Source organism: Eucalyptus grandis, chromosome 7 (genome assembly GCF_016545825.1).
Source record: "Eucalyptus grandis isolate ANBG69807.140 chromosome 7, ASM1654582v1, whole genome shotgun sequence".
NCBI lineage: Eukaryota > Viridiplantae > Streptophyta > Magnoliopsida > Myrtales > Myrtaceae > Eucalyptus > Eucalyptus grandis.
In genome coordinates this window covers 20370810-20383724 of record NC_052618.1, presented here as the reverse complement: position 1 = coordinate 20383724, position 12915 = coordinate 20370810, and the positions used below count along the sequence as shown (strand labels likewise).

Sequence of the window (12915 nt, the reverse complement as noted above, 5' to 3'; positions counted from 1 at the left end):
AAATATAATTCATTTTTTTTTTCACGAATGATGCTAATATGTCATCATCACGTGTGCACTTACGAAACTGTCTTTTTCAAAAGAAGGGTACCAGTCAACAACAAAATTTGCACACTTATTGATTGATGTTACTTACGAAACCCTTTCTTTTTAAATTACAATATTTTTTGGCCAAAAGGAAACGAAAATAAAAGAAGTTACCCCAAAAGCGAGATGGCTAATGCAGTCCTCTTTCATCTTCTAACTCTAATTACTCATGAGATATTTATTTCCGGTCATCATAACCTTCAACTGATCATCGCCTTGATTACCTCCATCGCTACCATCTCCTCAATGAGCTCTACATCGGTCGAGTCTCCAAAAGGACAAAAGAGATATGAGGTATCAATACTAACAAGTTTGTGTTACCACACCTTATGGCAAAAGAGAGAGGAGGAGGGGGAGGGGAGGGGGAGGTATATTGTCCATGGAGCAATGCACTATCAACGCTAATGATTGAATTGGCAAAGGTGATTGATACTGGTGGCTATATGAGGCATGACGTCTTCACAAATGTTGGGCATAGATATAGCATATAGAGATCAAGAGTGTGTTGGGGGTGGGACATGGTCAATCACAAACAAGTTTGACATAAAAGAAAACATTAGTGCAGGGCATAAATCTAGTAGACAGAGATCACGAGTGTGTTGGGGGCGGGGGCATGGTCAATCACACAAAGAAGTTTGACATAAAGAAAACATTAGTGCGGGACAGATGAGCCTAAGCGTGGAGTGGGTGCTCTCTTTACCATAATAGGACAGAGTTTTTTTTTAGTAACTTATAGTTTCTTTTTACTTAGAATGAATTTGTCATGGTTCGTAATTCTTCCGTGCTCACGAACTCTTATGAGTGAAGCTTGGAGTTATTAGTTGAAGAGTGAATGATGCATAGGGGATTAATACAACTGGTCCATTAGAGTGGCGTTAGAATAGTTGATACTAGGAGTTCTAAGATGGAATGAATAGATCGCTAAGGAGTTTTGAAGGTGGGGTTGACCTCCTGGGTATAGACTAGTTGAGAGCTGATGTTGCTCTCTTAATGAGGCCATGGCAGGCCGAAGCTAGTTATTGAGCTCAAAGTGATATGCTATTTTGCTCAATGGACTAGACACCCAAGTTAAGTTGGGCATGGTACATCCGATACGAGGAAGCTATTTATTGTATTGTTCTTTGGAACAACTATAGAAGGAAGGTTGGTTTGTTGTTGTTGGCTCATCAAGCTCCACACAGGCTATTCCACGGCCAAGAAACTACTAGGTCGTGACAGATAGCATCAGAGCAAGATCCCTGCAGTACATGAGTTGAGATGGAGAAAACTTGTGGTCTACCCGGTCCTACAAGGGTGGAGGGTAAATTGCTAGGGTCAAATAAAGTGTGGCTCTCAACTAGCTTATAAGATGATAATGGCGGCATATGAAAGACCCAATTCCCTACTAACTAGGGAAAATGTTCCTAGATCAATTGATTTGTCTTAAGAAGAGGTCTATTGCCACGTTTTTAACAAGGAAAAAAACCTCTATTGGTTTGCTAAGATCAAGAAAGGCTTAGTATGTGAAATAGGATGCTGCCAAAAGGTGCAGGATGCTTATCACCCATTTGCCCTCATGTCACTTTGCGTCCTCAATTTTTAAAACCTTTGATTTGGCCTACTTCATGATGACTAGGGCTAATAAATGGGTGGATTGGGTAAGGCTGGGTTTGGAATGGATAAAAACGGTTTAATTCAAATTGACTTATTAACATGTTTTTTCTTGTTTGTATGCAATACAAGTTTAGTGACTCACACCAGACCTAATCCATTTACTAAAATATTTTCATATTTAATTTAACCTATGAAAATATGTATCAATCTAATTAATCCACTTTAAGCTCTTCATCTGTATATATTATTTTGGTAAAATTGTTATTTTGACTATAAGATGCTAAAGAATTGACTTTCAACGTTGCATAAAATTATTATTTTTGTATTGATTCATAATAAAGAATAATAGAAAGTTAGTATTTGGTAGTAAATCTAAAATCGTGGCAGTAATAAATTCTAAACTATATTTTTTAGAAATCTTTATATACACACACATTGATTTGTGAAAATGGTTCATGAAATGAATTCGGATATGGTTTGTGAAATGTAGGTTGCTTTATGATATGAATCCTGAATTTAGTTTGTGGATTATTGGAGGATGATGATTTGATACTCATTATCTCTGTGAACTTGGTTCGGGGTTCTAGGTATGCATATTGGTTTCAAGATATCTATTTAGGTCAAGTTACTAGTAGATAATAGGTGGGGACATGGCCAAAGAGCGAATCTTGATTGCCTTATTACTAGATGTTATGTGGTAACCATGGATTGATATTGACGATGAGAGTGATTAATGAACTAAATCATTGATATATGTTAATTTAATATATGTGTATTATATGTTTATAATCAGATTAAAATGATATAACCACTTTTGATTTGGTATTTGAATTGTATATTGAAGTTAAGATAAGAGAGTTTTTATAATGTTTTATAAATATACATAGTGGATATTCGACATGTTTAGAAGAAATATGTACTATTCACTGAGTTGTGATTGGTTACTCCATTTATTCTAAGTCTTACTCAAGTAATTTAGTTAACGACAAATGGAATGGGAATGCTATCAACATGGATACTGGGGAGTTGGATCTTTGGTATGGTTTGAGGCAGATATACATATATATATATATATATATATGTATGTATGTTTGTTGATAACTATTTGGTTTAGATGAGTCTTGAGTCTTTAGTGTATCTGTGTGTCTATATATACATATATGTATGTATATATATATTTAAATTTATTGTAGATTGTAGAAATTTTAATATTGCAACCTGCTCTTTGTTTTATCATATATATATATATATATATAGAGAGAGAGAGAGAGAGAGAGAGAGAGAGAGAGAGAGGTAAGACCTAAAAGTACGTTGATCAAGTACCCAAAAGCCCTCTTTTCTCGCGTATATATTACCGAACCAATAGCATTCCGACTGTACTCGCCACGAGGCCTGTAATAAAGAGAACATGAGACACTAAAGAAAGAAGCCACTGATTCTGTTGCTAACTTTCGATCAGATGAAACGCAAAATTGTCTCATCACAGAATAAGATATTCAGCTTATGACACTGGATCTTTTTGGGAATAACCAATGTTAAGGAGGTACTGAGCAAGCTGTCAAGTTATAATATTAAATAAATAAATAAAACGACATTGCCCATCCATGATTTGTCACTGCAGCAAAACACAACCCTGTACGTATCAATCCGTGCGATGTTCTGCATTCTCTCCATCAGAGCATTGCATCACCTGCTAATGCTCTGTGCTCACTGTGTGATTGCCGCTTTTGCACAGAGTCCTGTGCTATGTTTGCGAAATTGGGGAAAAATTGGGAGGACTGAAAATTTGTGCACAAATTTTGAAAAAAGAAGTGTAAAATTTATCTGATAAGTAAGAGGATGAAATGTCCTATAGAAACATCTTAAGTGGGATGCCGAGAGTGGTGGGTTCTTTCGCTTACGTGTCCTCCCAGGTTTACTCGCCGGCTGCCGGCTGTATAAAGTTCCTCGATCACCCAAAAAAAAAAAAAGTTCTGTAGAGACACCACCCGCCACGGTGGCTTCGCTGGATAAGATTCCGTTGATCCTTGCTTTCAATGTGAGGGGTTTAAAACCTAGTGGAAGCGCTTGGTGCCTTAACCTCTTGCACAGGGTGGTGGTTCCTTCATGCGGTCCTAGGGTTTGCCCGTCGGTTACCGGTTGTATGAAGTTCCCTGGGTTATAAAAAAAGAAGTTATGTAGAGACCTACCACCGCCTACGGTGGCATCGTTGGCTTTGGGCTTTGTCCTCCTCACGAAGAGGGCAAGTTCGAATCCCACTGGTGTCACTAGGGTTCTTAAGTGTGATGTCGGGATTGTGGGTCATCCGCTAGCATTACCCCTGGTTTACCTCGCCGGCTGCTGGCTATACAAAAGTTCCAAGGTCATAAAAAAAAAAAAAGTCCTGTATAGACCTTTTCTACTCACTCTCTTTCCCTACATTGCTTCCCAACATAGCATTAAGTCTGAAAGGATAGAAAGAAAGAAATCATGGAACGTGTTAGAAACTACTCAACCAATTCCTTAAAGATTAATAAGACCATGGTTATCACCTTCGTTAAAGAGAGAAACAGGGCCAATTTCGCGAATGTCCTATTAATCACATATATAAGTCCATTGAATAAAAAAAATACAAAAAAACGCCCATAACCCTGAAAATATTGCTTCAAGAAATTTTCTATTTTTGGCGTGATGATTTTTCTCTTGATTCTCCTCCTTCCCTCCCTCCCTAATGTGGTTGACTTGTCCCATCTATTCACTCGTCTCTCACGACACCGCCCCCACCCATCAATCGCGTCCCAATCGCCCAATCTCGGATTTGTGATGCCATAGCCGCACCAACAATTTAATTAAATATGTGTGTGAATGACGTTTATAATTTGTAACTCATTAACTAAAGGCTTTCTCTAATAATGAATTGAAGGAAGTATACCGTTATTTTATTTTCCATTCATGCGAGTCAAGTTTTTTTAAGGAGCTCTTGAGTTGGGTAGGGCTTTATTTATGAATAATATCGCAAGCTCACCCTCATGTAATATAGAACTTAAATCATATTGAGTCATATGACAACACTAAGGTGGTTAACTTCCTTGGGGCATCAAGAAAGGAATTCTCATCGATGGTTGATCTCGACGGTACTGAGGTGGTTAACTTAATGTCTTGTAAATCCAATTAAGTGTCGAAAGCTTGTATACTCAACAATTTAAAGAAATTAAGTATTTCAATAACCTTAATTAGCATTGGCTTGTTAGAGTCAAGTAAGACAAGAATTTAATGTAATAAGTAAGGGATGTATTGCTTAATTTAATCAACAAGAAAAATAAAATGATGGCAAGTTGATTTGTGATAAATATATTACTAATAACAATGAGGTACGGACATTTAGAGTGTCAAAACTTGGCATGGAGGACACTTAAGTGTCAAAAGTTTGGAAAGTGACACTTAAGTGCTAAAATCGGAACAAAATAAATCACTTAAGTGTCACTCCAACCAAAATCTGGCTAAAATGTTGACGTGGTGGTTTTTCCGGCGAAAGAAGTGCAAAACGACGCTATTTTGCATCTGACTTAGGCTAAACAATACCAAAATGATGATGTTTTGGTGCTGACATTATAAAAAATTAATATAAAAATTAATTAAATTAAATTTAAAACTTAAACATTTAAAAAATAAAATTATTAAAAAAACTAAAAATTAAAAAATAATAATTTTTAAATAAAAATATTTAAAAAAGATATAAAAAAATTAATTAAAAAACTTAAAATTTTTTAAAAAAAAATTAAAAAAAAACTAAACTTATTTAAAACATGTAAAAATAAAAATAAAAATATTAAAAAACCAAAAAATTAAAAAGAAAACTAAAAATTTAAAACATTTAAAAAATTTAAAAACTAAACTTATTTAAAACTAAACCACTACTCGGTTGGCCTCTCTTGGATAATAGGCTACTTGAATATGTTCATATTTTCCTAACAGAGTTTTGCATTTGGAGATAAGAAGGTGCACATCCCAAGAGGTTTATCGCGATCTGTGAGGCAGTTTATCAAAAACAACATATCGTATTCAAAGTTAAAGATTAGTTCATTTTGTGCACGAAAGTAGTTCAGAATCTCCAAGCATGCTAGGGTTTCCACTTATCAAAGATAAAGTTTACTAGTTGGTACGGTGTAATCTGGACATTTTATACGGCAATGTTATCATTCGGCAATTAATATGGGAAGTGACTCAGCTTATATACGACGCTTCCCATCCTAATTGAAAAACAAGAGGCTTGAGAAGAAACTGCTTATTGGATCGCTGATGAACTCCGGCCTGAAATGGAAGAATTCGTGGTTTCCTCAAAGCGTATGAATATTTTTTTGGGATTTGACATTTAATTAAAAAGAAAATATAATTAAATCATGGGAACTCGGATCGAGATCTTCAGCCTCAAGATAAGGTCTTCTAAGATCGTGACTTGGACTTAGCATCGAAGGTTGGTGAACGGTGACCTCGAGGTTGACCACTTTCGAAAGAGGGAGATAGAGAGACTCATGTATGGCGATGGCAGTTTTGGTGATGAGCGATGATAACAATAACGAGCGGCTGCAATAATTTGTGATGCTCATGTGGCGTATCCAGTCAATGCACCACCATAGCCCCAAGTACGATGAGATTTATAACGTGCGGATAATGATGGTGTTCGGTTAATTACACCACGTCATGGCTGTCACATGGGGCATATACCGTGTAAATAAAACTTTCTCGTGAGAGAGGAGTGGGAGAAGGAAAGAAGGACACGTGCGTGACTGATCCGATGATTGTAACTTCTTGTGATGGTCGAAATTTTTAGGGACGGAGAGAAATAGGCAAACGGTTGTCACGTAGATTCGGCTATTGAGTGACTCGCTAACTTGATTTTATTCAATTACTGGTGAAATTGATGTTGGTGTCATCGAACAATTACTGGTGTAAAATATCATATTGTAAGAGCACCTAGTAAAACTCTTGTCAACACTCTCCGTCCTCCGCTATTTTAATTTGATTTTCCACACTTTCCTCGAACAAATCGACGCGATGGACTGTCTGGCTGTCCTCAACCTCATCTTTGTCAACACGAAATTATTTTTCGTGAATTTTTGTGTTTTACCTTTGTGGAACCATCCCAAGCAATCGCCTACATCTTATCGGTATTTTTTTCTTTTCTGAACGAAATATTTTCCTCTCCTATTTATTGACTTCCAATGATGAATTTCCATGGCTTACACAACATGAATTTCGTGAATTTTTGTGTTTTACCTTTTGTGGAACCATCCCAAGCAATCGCCTACATCTTATCGGTATTTTTTCTTTCCTGAACGAAATATTTTCCTCTCCTATTTATTGACTTCCAATGATGAATTTCCATGGCTTACACAACATGAATTTCCTATTCATCTTCATCCTTTCCGTAGTCATTCGATTAACAACAACTTTGGCAACATTTGACAATATACCTTCGGCTTCGCAAATTTCGACTCGAACGATCGTCGAATCTGCTGCCACGGGAATGCATCAATCATGATCCCGATCACCCAGCTTGCGGTCGACCAGCACGGCAAGGACCTTGTCCACAGCAGTCGCCAAGCCACGTATCACAAACCAATGCATCTTTGGGACGTTGTCACGGTCAACATGGCTGATTTCAGCACCAAGTTTACTTTCGTCATCAATTCGCTAGGTAGCGAGGCACACGGCGATGGTTTTGCCTTCTTTCTCGTTCCCTTTAGATCTCAAATCCCTGACTCCTTCGCGCAAAATCTAAGCGTCCTTCTGATAGGAGACAGCGGTGACTCGAGTTCGGGTGAAAATGTCTCAAGTATTCCCTCCATAGTGAAGTTGAGAGACAAGTTGCCAGGATTGGGGGCCTCGGATTTCTCAGGTAGCTCCGAACCGCTATCTGGGCAAAACAGTATTGACACATGGGAATCCTTCTCTGGCCCAGAAGTCCGTCTTGACATCGTATCAACCAATCGGAATAAAACGACACGACCGGTTGTGATTAGTGTTAAAAGGAGTGATCACACAAGGTTTTGGATTGCTTTAGGTTGTTCAGGTGGCATCGTACTGTTTATTCTCGTTCCGTGCTTGGGTTGGTTCTTCTGCAGGTCAAAGAGGAATCCGAAAGACGAAATTAGTCGAGAAGGAAATGAAGGTACAGTGTCCATCGGTGAAGAACTCAAAAATGTTAGTGGAGGGAGGAAGTTCTGCTACAAGGAATTGGTCGTGTCGACGCATAATTTCGCAGACGATCGTTTACTTGGCCGAGGGGGCTTGGGAAAAGTGTTCAAAGGTTACCTGACCAATGCGATCCTAGTGGCCATCAAGAAGATAACCCCGAATCACGACAAGGGGTGAAGGAGTATGTATCGGAAGTGAATACAATAAGCCAACTCAGGCACAAAAACCTAGTCCAGCCAATTGGTTGGTGCCACGAGAAAAAGGAGTTCCTTCTTGTCTACGAGTTCATTTCTCGAGGTAGTTTGGACAGTTACTTATTCAAGGGTAAAACCCTGTTGACTCGGGAAACTCGGTACAAAATTGCTCGGGGATTAGCCGAGGCGTTGCTGTACCTCCACGAAATCTATCGGGACATTAAATCTAGTAACATCATGCTTGATGAAGAATTTAATGCCAAGCTAGGAGATTTTGGGTTGGCTAGACTAGTTGACCATGCCAAAGGGGTGCGGACAACTACATTGGCTGGGACAATGAGTTATATGGCTCTCGAATGCTTTCAAATCGGTAAGGCAAGTAAGGAATCGGACATCTATAACTTTGGGTTGTCCTTTTTGTTGCGAAAAGGCAAGCGATCGAACAATAATATAGACAGATAAATAAAATAAATCGGACACCAGATTTACGTGGTTTAGTCGTAAAGACCTACGTCCACGGGGAGAACAACAATGAATTTCACTATAAATTAAGCGATACAAAGAGATTACACACTCGAGTCACTCAAACACTCTCTCGATGTTTCCCAAGCTCTAATTACACCCAATAACGCATGCAGTGTTTAGCCCAAAAATTCCTCAAGAAATAATCTCTCGATCTCACGAATGAATTACACGCAAATCTTAACACCATTTTTAATTGGCTACAAACGCTAAACTTCATTGGATGTAATTCACGAACAAGAATGACAAAGAAAATCCCTCCCAAGCACTCGACGACAAGACAATGCTTCAAGAACAATTATTCATGATCAACGGCGGAACACCAAGCACTCATGCGGTGCTTCAAGATAATTTGTGATGCACCACTACCACCCACGTCCACAAGTTTATATATAAGTAAAACTCTTATTCTTTTGCCAACTTCTCATAGGATTTTGTTTCCTATTCAAAACATATCTTTGAATAATTTAAACAAAATCCAAGTCCTAGTCAAAGTTGGACTTTCCTATTTTAGCAATCAGACTCTCCAACGCAGATTCAAATTTGGGGAAGTTGATCTTCGGATTTTCTTTGCTTAATTTCGAATGTCCATAACATATCCAATTCGGAATATTCATAATTTCACATTGGACTCAAACTTGACACATATTTAAACACTTTTGGAGATAGTGAGCGGAAGAAAAGTCAATGACTCGAGATTGTCGTAGGACCATGTGGGGCTTATGGGGTGGGTTTGGGAGCATTATGGTACAGGGAGCCTTTTGGAAGCCTTAGATCCAAAACTGGGCCAAGACTTTGATGAGAAACAAGTTCAATGCGTGACAATTCTGGGGCTTTGCTGTGCTTATCCAGATTATAAGCCTAGGCCTTCTATCAGAGAAGCAACTGATGTTCTTAAAGGTGAGGCTTTGCCGCCAGACCTTCCCATGAAGATGCCTGTCCCAACATATCTAGCTCCCTTTTCGGGAATATCCATGTTATCACCCATTTCTTCATACAAGACCGGCCGCTGCTAATGAAGCTGGTGATGTATGTGCTTAGTTCTCAAAATTTTGTTTTTGTTTCAGGCTATGTGAATGGCTTGACAATTGTAGATTAAGTTTGTATGGAAGATGCCCACTGCCAACGAAGCTGGTGATAAATATGCTTAGTTCTCAACATTTTATTTTTGTTTCGGACTATTGTAATGGCTTCATGGTTGTAAATTGAGTTTGTATGCACAGCAAATTCAGAGGCTAATTTCAAACCAGAAAGTCTGATCAATTTGGTCAGTCAGCACGCAAATTTAGAATATGAAAATAACAAGTTGATTTACCATTAAATAATGGTGGTGCATGTGTGAAATGTCAAAATAAAGCGAAAGGAGCTCTTATGCGAAAGTGGACTTGACTAAATATTTCAGTGGATTCAATTTTGGGGCTCCCAATTGGATCTTCCAATTCCAAAGATATTGAACTTTTGTTGTGTTTTTCGCAATAGCGGTACCAGAGCCTATTAGCAGTCGGTCTCAACAATTGGATCATCACTGGTTGCCAAGTTGTGATTTTGGAATGATGATGTAGCAACAAACTGCCATCGCTAAAGAAAGCACCTTAAGGGACGAAGTTGTGATCTTGTCGCTGAAAATTCTTCTTTGTGATGATACTTTTCATTGCTCAAAATCCTTTTACGTGATGGAACTGGAATTCTGTTGGCATAATGCCAAGTCTTTGGCGATGAACGAGGTTGTCATTGTGAAATGCTCAAGCTTTAGCGACGAAATTTGCATTTTTGACCTTAGAGATGAATTTTCGCAATGGAAGATGGGATTTTTGTCACCATGGATCACCATCAGGGCTGAGTTTTATTCTTGTCACTAAAAGTGAGTCGTTATAACATGTTCTTCTACAGGATCAAGTTAGATTGGTTTCTACTTTCTATTATTATTTTTATTTTTTTTGGCTTAATCTAAGTCTCGAGACTTGTGTACTTTGACTTTTTTAAAATTGAAGCTCTTGAAACACTCAAACGTTGACATACAATACATATATAATTTTTTCATAATTTTTATATATTAAGAAAATTATTTAAACTTTTGTCGAAAATAACATAGTATTTTTTTTTGTTTTTATTTAAATCCAAACAAACTGGCTACTTAAAAATATCATATACAAGGGGTGAGCGGTTCCCGGTTTTGGTTCGGTTCCGTCTAGAACAGGAACCTACTGTCACGGAGTTCCGAGGGTCGGTTCCAGGTTCCAATAGGTTCTTTTTTTTTTTTTAGGCATCAAAATCAATAATCCATACTTGCAATTCAGAACTTCTCCAGAGCTAGGAATAGCCCAGTTGCTTAATACAACTATACATCCACCATCAAGTCTCTCACGAATACGAAAACATCCACTTTCTTTACTTCACCGTTGCCCCAAAATCAACACCTTCAATAACTCCTCTTCGCTACAAATAAAATAATCAACATTACTATAGCTGCCAAAGCAAAACGATGATAGGAGAAATGTGAACTGTTTATTCAACTAATTCGAGATATCGAGCAAGAGAGTAAGCATGTAAACCGTTACCTTGGTTGCAAGAAAGTTACCACTTGCGACACTTACACCAACTTCATGCAAACGGCTACTATGCCCGTGACGGCGCATACTGGAAATTGGGGGTCCAGGAGATAGTTTAGCCTCTATCATTAAACAAGTACCTCCAGCTGCTTCCATAGCTGCTTCTAGAGCTTTAGTGTCTGTTATTCTGTATCTTCCAACATAGTTAGGCTCATGTCCTACGAAGACATGCTTAGTATCAGCAATTAAAGATCTATTGTTGAAAATTGATGTTATAGAAACAAAAGCAGGCCACACAAACAAGACTTAGCCACTTCTGAAATTGAGATCCAATCTGTGCAACAGACATAAAAACAAATGCTCAGTTGCACCTCATGCAAACATTAGCAGAACATATACTTTCTTTGCCCTTTGTTTGGATAAATAAAAGTAAGTAAGCTACAAAGCATGAAGAACGCGAATTTAATCACTTGGAGCATTCCACAACAGAACGGGTCCGCGCTTTTGTTCTTCCTCATAGCATTAACATGCAGCCAAACCACAAATTAGAAATGAAACAGAAGAAGCGAGGAAATACCGACGCGTGCCTTGAGAATCGGATCCAAGTGTCAACTAGGCAACGATTTTGCCGGAGATGACGACGACGAAAGTGCCACCCCGTGAGCTCAAATATGGCCACGCCTCGTGAAACCAGCGCACGAACTGCTCGTTCTTCTCCGAGCTGCCGCCGCCACTACTGCTCCCCTCGTCGGCCCCGCTCTCCTCCGGATCGCCGAAGGTGTGGCGCTGAACCCGAGCCCCCCCGCTGCCTTAGCCCCGAGCGCTTTGTCCTCCGCCACCGCCAGAGGCGAGGGGCTCGAGAGTCGTTCCCTCGCTCACGGCGGCGAGGAGTGGTGCGATAGCTCGTCGGGCTCAACGGCGAGACGGCTCGTCAGACGAGCGGTGGGTGGTGGTGGTTCAGTGGCCAAGAGATGGTGGTGAGTAAGGCGTGGGGTGGTAGTGTGGTGGTGGGTGAAGCGGCGAGGGGCGGTGGTGTGGTGGTGGGTGAAGCGGCGAGGGGTGGCGAAGAAGAAGAAGAAGAAGAGAAGAAGGGGTGGGGTTTCAGCCGAGGGGAAAAGAGAAGAGAGAGAAGAAAAGAAAAAGTTGGGGGCAGGAAGTGACGTGTGAGGAGGAAAAATGGGAGAAAAAAAGAGAAAAAGGAAGGGAAAGGGGGAAAGAAACGTAGGGGAAATCACGTGGGGAAGCAATTAGGTTTTCTTTTTTTTTTTAATTTTGACCGGTTCCGGTTCCGGTTCTCGAAAAGGGAATTGGGAACCGGAACCGGTCCGGTCCGGTTCTCCGGTTCCCGGTTCTACCCAGGAACCGTGCTCACCCCTAATATACACGTCAATGCACCTAGCAGATCTTCATGTCTGCTGACTATTTTTCAGACTTCTGCATTTGAGGCTTGTTTGATTCGTTGATTCTTTATTAATTCTTCATTGGAAGATGAAAAAAGGGCACACGATAATGTCGCTTTGTCCAACATGCATTAATTATTTCCTAAAGCACGGCCTTAACGTGGACGCGGGCCGTTCTTTTTTGCGCTCATATTTTTCCAAACAATCCATTTTTATTAAATATAATCAGAAACACAGACATTCTCTTCAATGTTGGACCTTCATCTCTCTCTGTCTCTTCTTCTTCTGACTGGCTTTATGGCTCCACCTCAACCCTCATTCGAAGGTTCAGGCTCTCTGTCTCTCTGTCTCTCTGTCTCTCTGTCTCTCTGTCTCTCTCTCTCTCTCTCTCTC

General features: G+C 39.4%; 1 protein-coding gene across 1 annotated transcript; it reads left to right on the top strand.

Moving 5' to 3' along the window:
- The first annotated feature begins 7197 nt into the window (after positions 1-7197).
- On the top strand, positions 7198-8034 carry LOC104455181 (L-type lectin-domain containing receptor kinase IX.1-like). The gene is made up of 2 exons (XM_039317597.1): positions 7198-7706; positions 7785-8034. Exons 1-2 carry the CDS (start codon positions 7198-7200, stop codon positions 8032-8034), a joined length of 759 nt encoding a protein of 252 aa, XP_039173531.1.
- Positions 8035-12915: the final 4881 nt, after the last annotated feature.

Excerpts from the sequence above, each read along its gene's own strand:
- LOC104455181 (XM_039317597.1), top strand. The coding sequence starts at position 7,198 with ATGATCCCGATCACCCAGCTTGCGGTCGACCAGCACGGCAAGGACCTT. Across the intron at positions 7,707-7,784 it reads AAAAGGAGTGATCACACAAG|GTCAAAGAGGAATCCGAAAG; the intron begins GTTTTGGATTGC and ends GTTCTTCTGCAG.